The sequence below is a fragment of the Teleopsis dalmanni genome, chromosome 1, assembly GCF_002237135.1.
Source record: "Teleopsis dalmanni isolate 2A chromosome 1, ASM223713v2, whole genome shotgun sequence".
NCBI classification, from domain to species: domain Eukaryota; kingdom Metazoa; phylum Arthropoda; class Insecta; order Diptera; family Diopsidae; genus Teleopsis; species Teleopsis dalmanni.
Window position 1 is genome coordinate 121,524,565 of NC_051846.1, and position 20,379 is coordinate 121,544,943.

The window sequence follows — 20,379 nt, forward strand, 5'->3', positions numbered from 1 at the left end:
TAAAACCCAACTGAAATGAGCACCATAGGGGTGTTACAGGCGAATCGGCACCACTCGAAAGGAACATCTGCTACTTTGTGCAGGACCTTCGCCACAAAAGGACTGGCCATAGCGCTTATCCAGGAGCCATGGACAGTCGGTGGACAAAACTAAAAGGAGCAGCAATAAATCTGATCACAGGATCAGAAACGACGATACCACAAGTAATAGAATCTCTAAAGAAGAGAGTTAAAGGCGAATCCGTTGATGTCATCACTGCAAAGTTGATGAATATTCGTCAAAATTCCAAACCGGTGAATACATATGCCAAGGAAGTCGAAGAGCTTACAAAAAAGCTACAGTGTGCATATATTTCGGATGGACTTACACCGACGCTAGCTGAATCTTATTCAACTAAGGCAGCTGTTAAGGCGATAATAAAAAATACTAGCAACGAAGAGTTCGACTAGTAATAGAATCGGGAACTTTCAACAACATGAGTGAGGTGGTAGAAAAATTCGTAAACTCCTGCACGGAATCAAATAGTCAAACATCCGCAATACTACATTTCGGAAGTAGACGCGGACAATCCTATAGACGTGGACAACCAAATGGACGCGTACAATTTCGAACACGCGGGCAGAAAAGGAACAGCTACAATAGTAATAGCGGATATAATCCTAATAATAGGAATAACTACCAGAACAACAGAAGAAATGTTCGTATTATACAGCACCCCAGGTGCTCAATAATTAAAAACATCAACAGAAAAATATATAATATTAATTTAAATCTTGCCAATTTCATTTTAGCTAGATCCACACTAAATAATAAAGTATCAGCATTTTTAATTGATACGGGTGCGGATATTTCTGTAATTAAAAAGAAAGAAATAGAAAAAGTTAGCATTAATTCGAATGCTATAATAAGCTTTAACGGCATAGGAGATGGTATAAAATATACTTTAGAAAAAGTTGAAACAGATCTCAAAATTGAAAACATGCTAATACAACATAGTTTTCATGTTGTCGATGATGATTTTCCCATTCTCTCGAATGCAATACTTGGGCTCGATTTTCTTAAAAAATACAATTGTATCCTTGAATATCAACAAGATCAAGACATTTTAATATTGAGACCATATAATTTCCCTCAACATCTGGCCATACCAATGGTAAATAACCTCAGAATAAACTCAATTTCACTTCCGGCGAGATCTGAAGTTTCTAGAACCATTGTTACAGATTCCTTCTACGAAGAAATATTTATACCCAATCAAGAAATACAAAATGGTAGTTTTGTAGCAAATACAATAACAACAAGTAAACGTACGTATAATTAACACTACCAATCAACACGCCTTCATACCAAATCTTAAAATTATTACAGAAGATCTTAACGATTACAGTGTAATATCAAAACCACCAATAACCAATGATAAAATAAAGTTGGAAAAATTATCGAAAAATTTCCCCGCTTTTGTATAAACAAAATTAGAAAACTTGTGCAAAAAATATGTAGATATATTTGCACTTGAATCAGAATCTATATCAGTTAATAACTTTTACAAACAAAAGTTGCGCTTTAAACAAAAGAGCCAACATATCAAAAAAATTACAGACTACCATATACCCATAAAGATGAAATAACCAGGCAAGTAAATAAATTAATTAAACATAATATTATAGAACCATCAACTTCTGAGTATAACAGTCCTGTACTGTTAGTACCAAAGAAGTCATTAAATGGACAATCTGACAAGAGATGGAGATTAGTTGTAGATTATAGGGGGATTAATAAAAAACTAATTGCAGATAAATTTCCTTTGCCAAGAATAGATGATATTCTTGACCAATTAGGCAGAGCAAAATATTTCTCTTGCCTCGATTTGACATCTGGTTTCCATCAAATTGAACTAGATGAAAATTCACGGGATATTACGTCATTTCCTACAGATAAAGGATCATTCCGTTTTAAACGTCTACCATATGGGTTAAAAATTGCTCCAAATTCATTCCAACGAATGATGACAATAGCATTTTCAGGTTTAACTCACGAACAACAAGCATTTCTGTACATTTTTCGGTACAGACAAAGACATTTTGTCGGATGATAGTAAATTTCAAACTATCTTAGATTATCCGACACCAACAAATGCAGATGCTATTAAACGATTCGTTGCATTCTGCAACTATTACAGACGATTCGTTCCTAACTTTGCAGAACAATCACGCGTTTTAACGAGACTCTGCAAGAAAAATGTGAAGTTCGAATGGAATAAAGAATGTGACGATGCATTTATTTACCTCAAAAATGCATTGGTAAGTCCCAGAATACTGCAATATCCCAATTTTCAAAAACAATTTTGTATAACCACAGATGCGAGTAAATTCGCATGTGGAGCAGTACTTTCTCAAGAGTACAATGGGATACAACTCCCTATTGCATACGCTTCAAGATCTTTCACCAAAGGTGAAAGCAACAAATCTACAATTAAACAGGAACTAGCCGCTATCCATTGGGCGATAACATACTTCCGCCCATTATATGGTACAAAATTCTTAGTTAGAAGCGACCATCGTCCATTATCGTACCTCCTTACTATGAAAAATCCATCATCTAAATTCACAAGAATGAGATTAGATTTAGAGGAGTACGATTTCACTGTTGAGTACCTACGGGGAAAAGATAACTATGAAGCGGATGCACTCACCTGCATCACTAGATGATAATCTTGATTGCGTTTAATAAAAATAAACAATTTAAGAGACATAGCAAACAAAAGAAAGCAAATAGAAATTGCTCTTCTACCATGTTTAAAAAAAATAATAGACGACAACGAGAAACTTAAAATACTCGAAAAGTTTCATGACGATCCAATTTTTGGAGGTCATCCAGGAATCCAACGCATGAACACCAAAATAGGTAGATACTTTTATTGGAAAAATATGACAGCAGACATTCGAAAATATGTTAAAAGCTGTCATAAATGTAAATTAAATAAAATCTCAAGACATATCAAACAATCTATGATATTGACTTCAACTCCACAAAATACGTTTGACAAAGTGGTGATAGATACCATTGTTCCTTTACCGCGAACTGAGTACGGCAACGAATACGCTGTTACAGTGATATGTGATTTAACAAAGTATTTAATCGCAATTCCGGCTACAAGCAAAAATGCGATGGTAGTTGCAAGGGCAATATTCGAAAATTGCATACTCATGAAAACAGTAATTACTGATATGGATACTGAATATAATAACCAACTATTCAGACAACTATTAAAGCTCTTGAATATAAAATCAACAACTTCTACAGAGTATCACCACTAAACGCGAGAACTGTGGAGCGAAATCACAGAACGTTCAACGAATATGTGAGAAATTACATTTCGAGCGAACGAGATGATTGGGACAAGTGGCTTAGGTATTACACGTACTGTTACAATACCACACCCTCAACAGTACATGATTACTGCCCTTACGAATTAATATTCGGTAAGGTGCCAATCATCTATGAATTTCTAAAAGAAGGCCAGGTAGACCCTGACTACAATATAGATGTCTATGATAAAGAAGTCAAGTATAAATTACAGATTGCACTTAAAAGAGCACGCATCTTAATAGATAGGCATAAGAATAGAAATAAGATAATTTACGATAGGACTTCTAATAAAATACAGATAGATATAGGAGATTTAGTATATATTAGTAATCCAGCTGGACATAAGTTAGGCAATAGATATAACGGACCGTATAGAATAGTTAATAAAGATAATAAAAATAATATAATAATTACAGATAGAATAAAAAAAAAGACAATAAATAAATAATATATGAACAAAGTTTTAAACTAAAATTTTTTTGTATTTAATTTAATACATACAAAAATAAAAATTTTATACAGTAATTAATGTAGATATTAATAAATATTTAATATTTTGCAAATATAAATAATAAATAAATTCATTCCCAAACCAAAAAAAAAGGGGGTGTAACATGTATACACTTTATATATATATAATTATATAAATGCATACTAAGGTGCATATAAAATATCATTAAATGGTTAACGTACAGTGTTGTGAATGTGCCCTATGCAGCACATTCCCATCATTGACTTTAGCCATATGCCAGCAGCCAGACTGCTGCAATATGAAACCTCACTTATGTGAGATAATAAAACGTATACATGCTCCTCTGCTGTGTTAGTGCTTGTTGTCATGTAGTCTATGTTTTCACGTAGTTGTGTTTGTGTTATTTTATGTAGTAGTAGTAGTAGTAATTTCATGTGTAATAGTAGTAGTAACTTTATGTAGGCTGACTGACGTGGTCCGAATGGCTACTATAACATCTTAGCGTCTCGAGGACCAGATGAGTCTTTGCGTTTTTGTGCTACTCATTAAGTTCATCAGTCAATCGATCGGCCTTTAATGAAAGTTTCGTTGTTTGTAGGATCAATGACCCCAAAGCAGTTAGCTCATGTCTCTGCTGGTTTTATGGTCGCCAGCAACTAGGCGGTGTGAAGGAAAACACCCTGGGTTTGAATGAAGATATGAAACAATCTATAGTTTTTGTCCCTAGTCTAAAATTTTTATATAAGGATGTATGGTGTAGTATGTGTGAATGTATGAATGAGACCCGAACAACCCCCCAATCTACGGTGGAACAGCTATGCCTGTAGGAACTTGGTCACGGGGCTAGTGATGACCTTAATAGCAAACTGCGGATACCATGTCATGGGCTCTGCCGATGGCGACTTTATACTTCCCTAATACTCGTGGGATATCATATGGATACATCTAATAAACAAACTAATGATGCTACCCTTATCGCATCAAACACTACTGCTGTCAGGCAGGGAATTAACAACGACCAGTCGACTGTTGTGTCACAGGTCAATGATTCTTTTGTAGATGGTGCTGTTGGGCACATCTGCAAAAATATACACGCTGTGGAAAATGTTTTTTTTTCCACAGTATACTGATGCTAGCAGCACAGAAACTGAAGGGCCTGATGCTGCCTCTATTGACATTGATGGAGTCAGTCTATTCTGAACAGTCAGGTGCTACTGTTGTCAATGTTTGTATAAAAGGGATCAGTTTACATGACCAGAAGGGTTTTGTAAAACTGAACTCAATGCGGAAGAGGAGGTTAAAGGCTTACATGAGCCAGGGACACTCTAGGGATGTTGCCCTAGACATGGTGTCTAAACTTCCAACTCGTGCGCCAGCTAAAAGGGCTTTACCTGACGACATGGTCATGCCAGCTGGTAAGAAACCAAAGAAGAACACCTCGATTCAGGGATCGAGTAAACCCTCTTTCAGCCAAGTAGCAAGTCAGGCCAAGGGGATCAAATTAGGATTTGTTCCTTTTGATTTGGCTAAGTGCCCCCTAAACAGGGAACAGATTGCACAGCTACATGAGGCCATAATTGAGACTGCCATAGAGTTGACGTCAGACGAGTTTAAACCAGAATTTTAAGGTTGTTTCCCTCGCACGGGATGAATCATGGTGGTGTGCACAAATAACCAAACGGCTGAATGGGTCCGTAAAAATGCGGCAGCTATTGCAACAAAGACTAAACTAGGCGCCAAAGTGGTTGAAGAGTCGGAGTTCCCAAAAACACACCTGGTGCGAGGATACTTTCCACACAGTTGCGATTTTGAAAACACCAAGGTTCTTCTCACAATTGAGGCCCAGAACAGGATTAAAGCAAGCACCTGGAAAGTATTACAGCCGACCGCAGAAAGTTCACTGCTCCACATCGTCTTTGCTGTCGACGATGCATCCTGGAACTCACTGATCCAGAGTGGAGGTAGAATAGCATATCGCTTCAGCCATGTCAAGCTACTGCTTAAAGCTAACAGTATGACAAAGGAGGGGCAGCCACAACGGCCAGAACAAAAGGTTCCAAGTAAACTCCAGATCACAAGGACGGAGAGACAGAAAGTGGAGCACGTGGTCCCACAATCAATACTTACGTCTACTGTGACTCTCAATGAGGCCATAACTACTAGTGGAGCCGCCATTCAAAAAAGGCTTTCGATGCGGCCACCTGTGGGTGGAGCATCAACAACTCCAAAAGAGCGCCAGAAGGAAAGAGGGCCACGATCGACTTCAGAAGGAAGTCGAACGCTCTCTTTGAAGTAAATACAACCGACAAGATTGACAGTTTATATTTAACTCAATTATGTTTACATTTCATTATTTAAGATTGTTTAAACTAATGCAAAACATACTAGATTATAACACTTTCTCCGCCCTTAATTTTTGACAAGGTTTAAGTTTTCCTGAAATCGTCGGATTCAAATCGAATTACATCCTTCCGAATACGACCACTTTTTCGAAGTTGAACTACTTCGGTAGAACGTTCTTCACTAGGCATTAATGTTGATTGGCTAGATGAAGGCGGTGTGGCATTGATGAAATTTGGAGCGAATTCAAAAATTGGTTGTGAAGAGAGGTCAGAGCTACTTCTAGTTTTAAGCTGATTAACGTGACGTTTGATGTAACCAAAAGATGTGTTCACTCGGTAAACCATTTTACCAAGTTGTTTCACAATAACTCCTTTTATCCATTTTTCCCCTCTTGCGTAGTTTCGAGCGAAGACGGGTTGCTTTAGACTGAATTTCATTTTCCGTTTCGAAGCTTCAAGGTGCTTTCTAGGCGATTCAAACAGTTGACTCAACAGGGTACGAACAGGCCTTCCATGTAAAAGTTCTGCAGGTGATTTACCCTCAGCATTCGGCATTGCACGATATGTTGCAAGATATTTTGATACAGCGAATTTGAGAGACAATCCATCGTCAATATTTTTCTTAACAGCAGTTTTAAAAGATCTGACGAATCGTTCGGCTAACCCGTTTGAGGCTGGATGAAACGGCGCTGTTGTTATATGTTTGATGCCAAGTTTTGAGCAAAAATGTTTGAATGCTTCAGCTGTAAATTGCGGACCATTGTCACTTACGATGGTTTCTGGTATACCTTCCAGAGAAAATATAGAAGACAATGCTGATATGGTGTCAACCGTTGTTGTTGTAGATAGTTGTACAACGAACGGAAATTGTGAGAAAGCGTCGACACAAATTAGCCACATTGAATTACAAAATGGACCAGCAAAGTCGATATGTACTCTCTCCCAAGGTCGATCAGCTTTAGGCCAGCTTAAGTATTCACGTGCGTGAACAGGATTTGCAATTTTGCACACATCACAATTTTCAGTTAATTGTGCGATGTCTTTGTCAATATTAGTCCACCAGACATGTTGTCGAGCTAGCTGTTTCATTCTCGATACTCCCCAATGACCATCATGAAGAAGTTTAAGCACTTTCTGCTTAAGGGAGGCTGGAATGACAACCCGGTTGTACTCCGTCTGGAGGCAAAGCAAATTATTGTGTAGTATTAAAGCAAAGCGATGATTGAAAAATGATCGAAGATCAGCATCTTGAGGCATTAGCTTTTCAGGCCAACCGTTTGTAACGAGAAAATAAACTCGGCGAAGAATTGGGTCATTTTTGGCATGCTGACGAATTATTTCAGCGTCGATAGGTGTATTAAGTTCATTGATATTAAAACAGGATTCTTCATGATCAAAAGTTTTATCTTCACCAACAGGTAAACGAGATAAAGCATCGGCATTTCCATGCTCAGTAGTTTTACGATACCGAACATCATACTGATAAGCCATTAGTATAATAGCCCATCGCTGTAAACGATGTGACGTCATCGACGGCAACTGATGAATTGGATTAAAAATGCTAACAAGAGGTTTGTGGTCAGTAACCAAGGTGAATCTTCTTCCGTATAAATATTGATGGAAACGCTTGACTCCAAAAACGATAGCTAGCCCTTCCTTCTCTATCTGACTATATCGTCGTTGATGAATGTCGAGAGTTTTAGATGCAAAAGCAATAGGCCTTTCTGTACCGTCAAAGTACGTATGCGAGAGCACAACTCCTATGCCATAGGAGGAGGCATCTGTAGCTAGAACCAACGGTAAATCTTCCTGATAATGTGCTAATTGCGCTGCATTGAGAATATGCGTTTTAAGAGCTATAAATGCTTGTTGTTGTGCTGTACCCCATGTGAATTTTACATTTTTTCGGCGCAGCATGTTGATTGGCGCGGATAATTGCGAAAAATTAGGTATAAAATTATGGTAATAGTTTACCTTACCCATGAATGCTTCTGCTTGCTTTAGATCTTTAGGCGGCTGCAGGTTTTTGACTGCTTTTAGTCCTGACTCATCTGGCAATATACCTTTTGCACTAATTTGACGCCCGAGATACTCGATTTTATCTCGTAGAAAGAAACATTTTTCTTGCTTGCATCTGATACCATTTTGTTGCAAAATACGAAGTACTTGTTCTAGGCGGCTGATGTGTTGTTGAAATGTAGGTGCGGAGATGATGATGTCATCGAGATAATTTCCGCAACCTTCTACGCCTTGAAGTAACTGCTCAAGATATCTTTGGAATATAGCTGGAGCGCTTGCAATCCCAAACGGTAAACGTTGGTATTGGAATAACCCAAGTGGAGTGTTGACAACCATTATTGTTTTTGCTTCATCGTCGAGTTCCATTTGTAAATACGCATCCTTAAGGTCGATTTTTGTAAAATGTTGACCGCAATTTATTTTATGGAAAAGACTTTCGCGTATGGGCAAAGGATATTGTTCAATGTCAATTTGCGCATTGACTGCTTGTTTAAAATCCCCACAAATTCTTATGGAACCATCAGCTTTTGGCGCTAGTACAATAGGCGAAGCCCATTGGGAAAACTTCACAGGTTTCCAAATACCCGCATTTGTCAATCGATCGACTTCTTTCTTGAAAAGTGACATTTGCGAAAATGGTATTTGTCGGCTTTTGTAAAATTTCGGATGTGCATTTGGCTTTAAAAAAATACTGACCTTAAACTTTTTTATTGTGCCAAGAGCTGGTTCAAAAATATCACCATATTTCTTACACAGCTCGCTAATTCTGTGTGATTCACTTTCAGTAATGTTACAAATTTGCTGAATCTCAAACCCGAATTCTGTGAATAAATCGAAACCGAATAAATTGTTACAGTTTTCGACATCCACGACAACGATTACCACTTCCCTTTCTTTTCCGCCACATTTGATATATACGCAAAGTTCACCAAGCACTGGAATTTCATTTTTGCCAAAACCAAATAAGGTTTTTGTACAATTTCGCAACTTTGGGCAATTTAGAGTTTTGAATGTTCGCTTTCAGTTTTTACAATACCTGTTAAACTGTTAATTGTTTCAACAGTACCGATGTTGTGACTTTTACGACGGTAATCTTTCTTCTTGTTTTCATCACCTGAACTACGTTTGTTGTCCTTGTTTTGTTTTGACATGCACACTGGCGCAATATGTCCAATTTTGCTACATCTATTGCATACAGCATTTCTAAATTTACAGTTTTCTCTTGCATGAGAATTTCCACAGCCAGAACATGATTTGAATTTTACTTTATTATTGTTATTGTTGAAAACACCCGGTTTTTTTATAATTGTACCAACTGAATTAACAGGCATTGAGTTTTCGATCGTTTGTTCTTTAATTGTTGCCACCGTTTTAGTGGTTGTTTCGTACAATTCTGCAATCTGCAAAACATCAGCAAGTGTTGGCTGGGGCTTTTGGAACGCAGCCGTGCGCACAGCATCGTGAGGTGTACGTATAATAATTTGGTCACGAATCATATCATCCACGAAATTGTGTAAACAATTCTGGGCTGAGCACGAAAAGTTACACTCTCTTGCCAATCCGCGGAGATCTGCTACCCACTCTCTGTATGATTGATGTGGCTTCATTTCCCTTTTGAAAAAATCGTAACGTGCAGCGACCACATGTCGTTTCGACTGGAAATGATCCGTTAGTTTTTTCGTTAAATTTTCGAAAGATTGTTCTTGTACTTTCGTGTTACCGAAAAGATTTTTTAGCAGCTCAAAATTTTCTGTGCCAATCCAAGACAAGAAAAATGATTTTTGTTTTTCACTGCACTGAACTGAATATGCTAAAAAATGTTGGTTAAGTTGTTCTAAGTACGATTTCCAGGTTTGCTGTTCTTTCGAAAATTTGTGAAATACTGGAACAATGTTGTTATTTCTTTCAGATACACCAGCAGCACCTTGTTTTTGAAACATTGAGTCCATCCACTCACGTTGTTGTTTCAGTAAATTTTTTGAGAACTCTTGTTGTTCTTTAAGCAATTGCTTATAAATTTCACTTTCGCCCGGCATGATTGTATTTAAAATTGAACGGTACGAAATAAGCGTGAAAGCGATTGAATAATTGCAGATTTTTATCCTCGTCGCCAACTGAAGTAAATACAACCGACAAGATTGACAGTTTATATTTAACTCAATTATGTTTACATTTCATTATTTAAGATTGTTTAAACTAATGCAAAACATACTAGATTATAACACTCTTAATAAAACCCAACTGAAATGAGCACCATAGGGGTGTTACAGGCGAATCGGCACCACTCGAAAGGAACATCTGCTACTTTGTGCAGGACCTTCGCCACAAAAGGACTGGCCATAGCGCTTATCCAGGAGCCATGGACAGTCGGTGGACAAAACTAAAAGGAGCAGCAATAAATCTGATCACAGGATCAGAAACGACGATACCACAAGTAATAGAATCTCTAAAGAAGAGAGTTAAAGGCGAATCCGTTGATGTCATCACTGCAAAGTTGATGAATATTCGTCAAAATTCCAAACCGGTGAATACATATGCCAAGGAAGTCGAAGAGCTTACAAAAAAGCTACAGTGTGCATATATTTCGGATGGACTTACACCGACGCTAGCTGAATCTTATTCAACTAAGGCAGCTGTTAAGGCGATAATAAAAAATACTAGCAACGAAGAGTTCGACTAGTAATAGAATCGGGAACTTTCAACAACATGAGTGAGGTGGTAGAAAAATTCGTAAACTCCTGCACGGAATCAAATAGTCAAACATCCGCAATACTACATTTCGGAAGTAGACGCGGACAATCCTATAGACGTGGACAACCAAATGGACGCGTACAATTTCGAACACGCGGGCAGAAAAGGAACAGCTACAATAGTAATAGCGGATATAATCCTAATAATAGGAATAACTACCAGAACAACAGAAGAAATGTTCGTATTATACAGCACCCCAGGTGCTCAATAATTAAAAACATCAACAGAAAAATATATAATATTAATTTAAATCTTGCCAATTTCATTTTAGCTAGATCCACACTAAATAATAAAGTATCAGCATTTTTAATTGATACGGGTGCGGATATTTCTGTAATTAAAAAGAAAGAAATAGAAAAAGTTAGCATTAATTCGAATGCTATAATAAGCTTTAACGGCATAGGAGATGGTATAAAATATACTTTAGAAAAAGTTGAAACAGATCTCAAAATTGAAAACATGCTAATACAACATAGTTTTCATGTTGTCGATGATGATTTTCCCATTCTCTCGAATGCAATACTTGGGCTCGATTTTCTTAAAAAATACAATTGTATCCTTGAATATCAACAAGATCAAGACATTTTAATATTGAGACCATATAATTTCCCTCAACATCTGGCCATACCAATGGTAAATAACCTCAGAATAAACTCAATTTCACTTCCGGCGAGATCTGAAGTTTCTAGAACCATTGTTACAGATTCCTTCTACGAAGAAATATTTATACCCAATCAAGAAATACAAAATGGTAGTTTTGTAGCAAATACAATAACAACAAGTAAACGTACGTATAATTAACACTACCAATCAACACGCCTTCATACCAAATCTTAAAATTATTACAGAAGATCTTAACGATTACAGTGTAATATCAAAACCACCAATAACCAATGATAAAATAAAGTTGGAAAAATTATCGAAAAATTTCCCCGCTTTTGTATAAACAAAATTAGAAAACTTGTGCAAAAAATATGTAGATATATTTGCACTTGAATCAGAATCTATATCAGTTAATAACTTTTACAAACAAAAGTTGCGCTTTAAACAAAAGAGCCAACATATCAAAAAAATTACAGACTACCATATACCCATAAAGATGAAATAACCAGGCAAGTAAATAAATTAATTAAACATAATATTATAGAACCATCAACTTCTGAGTATAACAGTCCTGTACTGTTAGTACCAAAGAAGTCATTAAATGGACAATCTGACAAGAGATGGAGATTAGTTGTAGATTATAGGGGGATTAATAAAAAACTAATTGCAGATAAATTTCCTTTGCCAAGAATAGATGATATTCTTGACCAATTAGGCAGAGCAAAATATTTCTCTTGCCTCGATTTGACATCTGGTTTCCATCAAATTGAACTAGATGAAAATTCACGGGATATTACGTCATTTCCTACAGATAAAGGATCATTCCGTTTTAAACGTCTACCATATGGGTTAAAAATTGCTCCAAATTCATTCCAACGAATGATGACAATAGCATTTTCAGGTTTAACTCACGAACAACAAGCATTTCTGTACATTTTTCGGTACAGACAAAGACATTTTGTCGGATGATAGTAAATTTCAAACTATCTTAGATTATCCGACACCAACAAATGCAGATGCTATTAAACGATTCGTTGCATTCTGCAACTATTACAGACGATTCGTTCCTAACTTTGCAGAACAATCACGCGTTTTAACGAGACTCTGCAAGAAAAATGTGAAGTTCGAATGGAATAAAGAATGTGACGATGCATTTATTTACCTCAAAAATGCATTGGTAAGTCCCAGAATACTGCAATATCCCAATTTTCAAAAACAATTTTGTATAACCACAGATGCGAGTAAATTCGCATGTGGAGCAGTACTTTCTCAAGAGTACAATGGGATACAACTCCCTATTGCATACGCTTCAAGATCTTTCACCAAAGGTGAAAGCAACAAATCTACAATTAAACAGGAACTAGCCGCTATCCATTGGGCGATAACATACTTCCGCCCATTATATGGTACAAAATTCTTAGTTAGAAGCGACCATCGTCCATTATCGTACCTCCTTACTATGAAAAATCCATCATCTAAATTCACAAGAATGAGATTAGATTTAGAGGAGTACGATTTCACTGTTGAGTACCTACGGGGAAAAGATAACTATGAAGCGGATGCACTCACCTGCATCACTAGATGATAATCTTGATTGCGTTTAATAAAAATAAACAATTTAAGAGACATAGCAAACAAAAGAAAGCAAATAGAAATTGCTCTTCTACCATGTTTAAAAAAAATAATAGACGACAACGAGAAACTTAAAATACTCGAAAAGTTTCATGACGATCCAATTTTTGGAGGTCATCCAGGAATCCAACGCATGAACACCAAAATAGGTAGATACTTTTATTGGAAAAATATGACAGCAGACATTCGAAAATATGTTAAAAGCTGTCATAAATGTAAATTAAATAAAATCTCAAGACATATCAAACAATCTATGATATTGACTTCAACTCCACAAAATACGTTTGACAAAGTGGTGATAGATACCATTGTTCCTTTACCGCGAACTGAGTACGGCAACAAATACGCTGTTACAGTGATATGTGATTTAACAAAGTATTTAATCGCAATTCCGGCTACAAGCAAAAATGCGATGGTAGTTGCAAGGGCAATATTCGAAAATTGCATACTCATGAAAACAGTAATTACTGATATGGATACTGAATATAATAACCAACTATTCAGACAACTATTAAAGCTCTTGAATATAAAATCAACAACTTCTACAGAGTATCACCACTAAACGCGAGAACTGTGGAGCGAAATCACAGAACGTTCAACGAATATGTGAGAAATTACATTTCGAGCGAACGAGATGATTGGGACAAGTGGCTTAGGTATTACACGTACTGTTACAATACCACACCCTCAACAGTACATGATTACTGCCCTTACGAATTAATATTCGGTAAGGTGCCAATCATCTATGAATTTCTAAAAGAAGGCCAGGTAGACCCTGACTACAATATAGATGTCTATGATAAAGAAGTCAAGTATAAATTACAGATTGCACTTAAAAGAGCACGCATCTTAATAGATAGGCATAAGAATAGAAATAAGATAATTTACGATAGGACTTCTAATAAAATACAGATAGATATAGGAGATTTAGTATATATTAGTAATCCAGCTGGACATAAGTTAGGCAATAGATATAACGGACCGTATAGAATAGTTAATAAAGATAATAAAAATAATATAATAATTACAGATAGAATAAAAAAAAAGACAATAAATAAATAATATATGAACAAAGTTTTAAACTAAAATTTTTTTGTATTTAATTTAATACATACAAAAATAAAAATTTTATACAGTAATTAATGTAGATATTAATAAATATTTAATATTTTGCAAATATAAATAATAAATAAATTCATTCCCAAACCAAAAAAAAAGGGGGTGTAACATGTATACACTTTATATATATATAATTATATAAATGCATACTAAGGTGCATATAAAATATCATTAAATGGTTAACGTACAGTGTTGTGAATGTGCCCTATGCAGCACATTCCCATCATTGACTTTAGCCATATGCCAGCAGCCAGACTGCTGCAATATGAAACCTCACTTATGTGAGATAATAAAACGTATACATGCTCCTCTGCTGTGTTAGTGCTTGTTGTCATGTAGTCTATGTTTTCACGTAGTTGTGTTTGTGTTATTTTATGTAGTAGTAGTAGTAGTAATTTCATGTGTAATAGTAGTAGTAACTTTATGTAGGCTGACTGACGTGGTCCGAATGGCTACTATAACATCTTAGCGTCTCGAGGACCAGATGAGTCTTTGCGTTTTTGTGCTACTCATTAAGTTCATCAGTCAATCGATCGGCCTTTAATGAAAGTTTCGTTGTTTGTAGGATCAATGACCCCAAAGCAGTTAGCTCATGTCTCTGCTGGTTTTATGGTCGCCAGCAACTAGGCGGTGTGAAGGAAAACACCCTGGGTTTGAATGAAGATATGAAACAATCTATAGTTTTTGTCCCTAGTCTAAAATTTTTATATAAGGATGTATGGTGTAGTATGTGTGAATGTATGAATGAGACCCGAACAACCCCCCAATCTACGGTGGAACAGCTATGCCTGTAGGAACTTGGTCACGGGGCTAGTGATGACCTTAATAGCAAACTGCGGATACCATGTCATGGGCTCTGCCGATGGCGACTTTATACTTCCCTAATACTCGTGGGATATCATATGGATACATCTAATAAACAAACTAATGATGCTACCCTTATCGCATCAAACACTACTGCTGTCAGGCAGGGAATTAACAACGACCAGTCGACTGTTGTGTCACAGGTCAATGATTCTTTTGTAGATGGTGCTGTTGGGCACATCTGCAAAAATATACACGCTGTGGAAAATGTTTTTTTTTCCACAGTATACTGATGCTAGCAGCACAGAAACTGAAGGGCCTGATGCTGCCTCTATTGACATTGATGGAGTCAGTCTATTCTGAACAGTCAGGTGCTACTGTTGTCAATGTTTGTATAAAAGGGATCAGTTTACATGACCAGAAGGGTTTTGTAAAACTGAACTCAATGCGGAAGAGGAGGTTAAAGGCTTACATGAGCCAGGGACACTCTAGGGATGTTGCCCTAGACATGGTGTCTAAACTTCCAACTCGTGCGCCAGCTAAAAGGGCTTTACCTGACGACATGGTCATGCCAGCTGGTAAGAAACCAAAGAAGAACACCTCGATTCAGGGATCGAGTAAACCCTCTTTCAGCCAAGTAGCAAGTCAGGCCAAGGGGATCAAATTAGGATTTGTTCCTTTTGATTTGGCTAAGTGCCCCCTAAACAGGGAACAGATTGCACAGCTACATGAGGCCATAATTGAGACTGCCATAGAGTTGACGTCAGACGAGTTTAAACCAGAATTTTAAGGTTGTTTCCCTCGCACGGGATGAATCATGGTGGTGTGCACAAATAACCAAACGGCTGAATGGGTCCGTAAAAATGCGGCAGCTATTGCAACAAAGACTAAACTAGGCGCCAAAGTGGTTGAAGAGTCGGAGTTCCCAAAAACACACCTGGTGCGAGGATACTTTCCACACAGTTGCGATTTTGAAAACACCAAGGTTCTTCTCACAATTGAGGCCCAGAACAGGATTAAAGCAAGCACCTGGAAAGTATTACAGCCGACCGCAGAAAGTTCACTGCTCCACATCGTCTTTGCTGTCGACGATGCATCCTGGAACTCACTGATCCAGAGTGGAGGTAGAATAGCATATCGCTTCAGCCATGTCAAGCTACTGCTTAAAGCTAACAGTATGACAAAGGAGGGGCAGCCACAACGGCCAGAACAAAAGGTTCCAAGTAAACTCCAGATCACAAGGACGGAGAGACAGAAAGTGGAGCACGTGGTCCCACAATCAATACTTACGTCTACTGTGACTCTCAATGAGGCCATAACTACTAGTGGAGCCGCCATTCAAAAAAGGCTTTCGATGCGGCCACCTGTGGGTGGAGCATCAACAACTCCAAAAGAGCGCCAGAAGGAAAGAGGGCCACGATCGACTTCAGAAGGAAGTCGAACGCTCTCTTAATAAAACCCAACTGAAATGAGCACCATAGGGGTGTTACAGGCGAATCGGCACCACTCGAAAGGAACATCTGCTACTTTGTGCAGGACCTTCGCCACAAAAGGACTGGCCATAGCGCTTATCCAGGAGCCATGGACAGTCGGTGGACAAAACTAAAAGGAGCAGCAATAAATCTGATCACAGGATCAGAAACGACGATACCACAAGTAATAGAATCTCTAAAGAAGAGAGTTAAAGGCGAATCCGTTGATGTCATCACTGCAAAGTTGATGAATATTCGTCAAAATTCCAAACCGGTGAATACATATGCCAAGGAAGTCGAAGAGCTTACAAAAAAGCTACAGTGTGCATATATTTCGGATGGACTTACACCGACGCTAGCTGAATCTTATTCAACTAAGGCAGCTGTTAAGGCGATAATAAAAAATACTAGCAACGAAGAGTTCGACTAGTAATAGAATCGGGAACTTTCAACAACATGAGTGAGGTGGTAGAAAAATTCGTAAACTCCTGCACGGAATCAAATAGTCAAACATCCGCAATACTACATTTCGGAAGTAGACGCGGACAATCCTATAGACGTGGACAACCAAATGGACGCGTACAATTTCGAACACGCGGGCAGAAAAGGAACAGCTACAATAGTAATAGCGGATATAATCCTAATAATAGGAATAACTACCAGAACAACAGAAGAAATGTTCGTATTATACAGCACCCCAGGTGCTCAATAATTAAAAACATCAACAGAAAAATATATAATATTAATTTAAATCTTGCCAATTTCATTTTAGCTAGATCCACACTAAATAATAAAGTATCAGCATTTTTAATTGATACGGGTGCGGATATTTCTGTAATTAAAAAGAAAGAAATAGAAAAAGTTAGCATTAATTCGAATGCTATAATAAGCTTTAACGGCATAGGAGATGGTATAAAATATACTTTAGAAAAAGTTGAAACAGATCTCAAAATTGAAAACATGCTAATACAACATAGTTTTCATGTTGTCGATGATGATTTTCCCATTCTCTCGAATGCAATACTTGGGCTCGATTTTCTTAAAAAATACAATTGTATCCTTGAATATCAACAAGATCAAGACATTTTAATATTGAGACCATATAATTTCCCTCAACATCTGGCCATACCAATGGTAAATAACCTCAGAATAAACTCAATTTCACTTCCGGCGAGATCTGAAGTTTCTAGAACCATTGTTACAGATTCCTTCTACGAAGAAATATTTATACCCAATCAAGAAATACAAAATGGTAGTTTTGTAGCAAATACAATAACAACAAGTAAACGTACGTATAATTAACACTACCAATCAACACGCCTTCATACCAAATCTTAAAATTATTACAGAAGATCTTAACGATTACAGTGTAATATCAAAACCACCAATAACCAATGATAAAATAAAGTTGGAAAAATTATCGAAAAATTTCCCCGCTTTTGTATAAACAAAATTAGAAAACTTGTGCAAAAAATATGTAGATATATTTGCACTTGAATCAGAATCTATATCAGTTAATAACTTTTACAAACAAAAGTTGCGCTTTAAACAAAAGAGCCAACATATCAAAAAAATTACAGACTACCATATACCCATAAAGATGAAATAACCAGGCAAGTAAATAAATTAATTAAACATAATATTATAGAACCATCAACTTCTGAGTATAACAGTCCTGTACTGTTAGTACCAAAGAAGTCATTAAATGGACAATCTGACAAGAGATGGAGATTAGTTGTAGATTATAGGGGGATTAATAAAAAACTAATTGCAGATAAATTTCCTTTGCCAAGAATAGATGATATTCTTGACCAATTAGGCAGAGCAAAATATTTCTCTTGCCTCGATTTGACATCTGGTTTCCATCAAATTGAACTAGATGAAAATTCACGGGATATTACGTCATTTCCTACAGATAAAGGATCATTCCGTTTTAAACGTCTACCATATGGGTTAAAAATTGCTCCAAATTCATTCCAACGAATGATGACAATAGCATTTTCAGGTTTAACTCACGAACAACAAGCATTTCTGTACATTTTTCGGTACAGACAAAGACATTTTGTCGGATGATAGTAAATTTCAAACTATCTTAGATTATCCGACACCAACAAATGCAGATGCTATTAAACGATTCGTTGCATTCTGCAACTATTACAGACGATTCGTTCCTAACTTTGCAGAACAATCACGCGTTTTAACGAGACTCTGCAAGAAAAATGTGAAGTTCGAATGGAATAAAGAATGTGACGATGCATTTATTTACCTCAAAAATGCATTGGTAAGTCCCAGAATACTGCAATATCCCAATTTTCAAAAACAATTTTGTATAACCACAGATGCGAGTAAATTCGCATGTGGAGCAGTACTTTCTCAAGAGTACAATGGGATACAACTCCCTATTGCATACGCTTCAAGATCTTTCACCAAAGGTGAAAGCAACAAATCTACAATTAAACAGGAACTAGCCGCTATCCATTGGGCGATAACATACTTCCGCCCATTATATGGTACAAAATTCTTAGTTAGAAGCGACCATCGTCCATTATCGTACCTCCTTACTATGAAAAATCCATCATCTAAATTCACAAGAATGAGATTAGATTTAGAGGAGTACGATTTCACTGTTGAGTACCTACGGGGAAAAGATAACTATGAAGCGGATGCACTCACCTGCATCACTAGATGATAATCTTGATTGCGTTTAATAAAAATAAACAATTTAAGAGACATAGCAAACAAAAGAAAGCAAATAGAAATTGCTCTTCTACCATGTTTAAAAAAAATAATAGACGACAACGAGAAACTTAAAATACTCGAAAAGTTTCATGACGATCCAATTTTTGGAGGTCATCCAGGAATCCAACGCATGAACACCAAAATAGGTAGATACTTTTATTGGAAAAATATGACAGCAGACATTCGAAAATATGTTAAAAGCTGTCATAAATGTAAATTAAATAAAATCTCAAGACATATCAAACAATCTATGATATTGACTTCAACTCCACAAAATACGTTTGACAAAGTGGTGATAGATACCATTGTTCCTTTACCGCGAACTGAGTACGGCAACGAATACGCTGTTACAGTGATATGTGATTTAACAAAGTATTTAATCGCAATTCCGGCTACAAGCAAAAATGCGATGGTAGTTGCAAGGGCAATATTCGAAAATTGCATACTCATGAAAACAGTAATTACTGATATGGATACTGAATATAATAACCAACTATTCAGACAACTATTAAAGCTCTTGAATATAAAATCAACAACTTCTACAGAGTATCACCACTAAACGCGAGAACTGTGGAGCGAAATCACAGAACGTTCAACGAATATGTGAGAAATTACATTTCGAGCGAACGAGATGATTGGGACAAGTGGCTTAGGTATTACACGTACTGTTACAATACCACACCCTCAACAGTACATGATTACTGCCCTTACGAATTAATATTCGGTAAGGTGCCAATCATCTATGAATTTCTAAAAGAAGGCCAGGTAGACCCTGACTACAATATAGATGTCTATGATAAAGAAGTCAAGTATAAATTACAGATTGCACTTAAAAGAGCACGCATCTTAATAGATAGGCATAAGAATAGAAATAAGATAATTTACGATAGGACTTCTAATAAAATACAGATAGATATAGGAGATTTAGTATATATTAGTAATCCAGCTGGACATAAGTTAGGCAATAGATATAACGGACCGTATAGAATAGTTAATAAAGATAATAAAAATAATATAATAATTACAGATAGAATAAAAAAAAAGACAATAAATAAAT

The 20,379-nt window shown here is 36.6% G+C and overlaps 3 protein-coding genes across 3 annotated transcripts; 2 read left to right on the plus strand and 1 right to left on the minus strand.

The window, feature by feature from the left end:
- The first annotated feature begins 5,495 nt into the window (after positions 1 to 5,495).
- On the plus strand, positions 5,496 to 6,137 carry LOC119665831. The gene has a single exon (XM_038075081.1). The coding sequence runs from the start codon at positions 5,496 to 5,498 to the stop codon at positions 6,135 to 6,137; it is 642 nt and encodes a 213-aa protein (XP_037931009.1).
- A 130-nt stretch (positions 6,138 to 6,267) lies between these two features.
- LOC119665832 (uncharacterized protein K02A2.6-like) lies at positions 6,268 to 8,829 on the minus strand. The gene is made up of 2 exons (XM_038075082.1): positions 8,350 to 8,829; positions 6,268 to 8,274 (listed from the first exon to the last, which is right to left on the minus strand). The coding sequence occupies exons 1-2, from the start codon at positions 8,827 to 8,829 to the stop codon at positions 6,268 to 6,270; spliced, it is 2,487 nt and encodes an 828-aa protein (XP_037931010.1).
- Positions 8,830 to 15,928: 7,099 nt separating this feature from the next.
- On the plus strand, positions 15,929 to 16,564 carry LOC119665833. The gene has a single exon (XM_038075083.1). The coding sequence runs from the start codon at positions 15,929 to 15,931 to the stop codon at positions 16,562 to 16,564; it is 636 nt and encodes a 211-aa protein (XP_037931011.1).
- Positions 16,565 to 20,379: the final 3,815 nt, after the last annotated feature.

Coding starts and splice junctions, on each gene's coding strand:
- LOC119665832 (XM_038075082.1), bottom strand. CDS start 8,829: ATGTCACTTTTCAAGAAAGAAGTCGATCGATTGACAAATGCGGGTATT. Junction 8,275..8,349: donor ACATCAGCCGCCTAGAACAA/GTACTTCGTATT, acceptor GATAAAATCGAG/TATCTCGGGCGTCAAATTAG.
- LOC119665833 (XM_038075083.1), top strand. CDS start 15,929: ATGGTGGTGTGCACAAATAACCAAACGGCTGAATGGGTCCGTAAAAAT.
- LOC119665831 (XM_038075081.1), top strand. CDS start 5,496: ATGGTGGTGTGCACAAATAACCAAACGGCTGAATGGGTCCGTAAAAAT.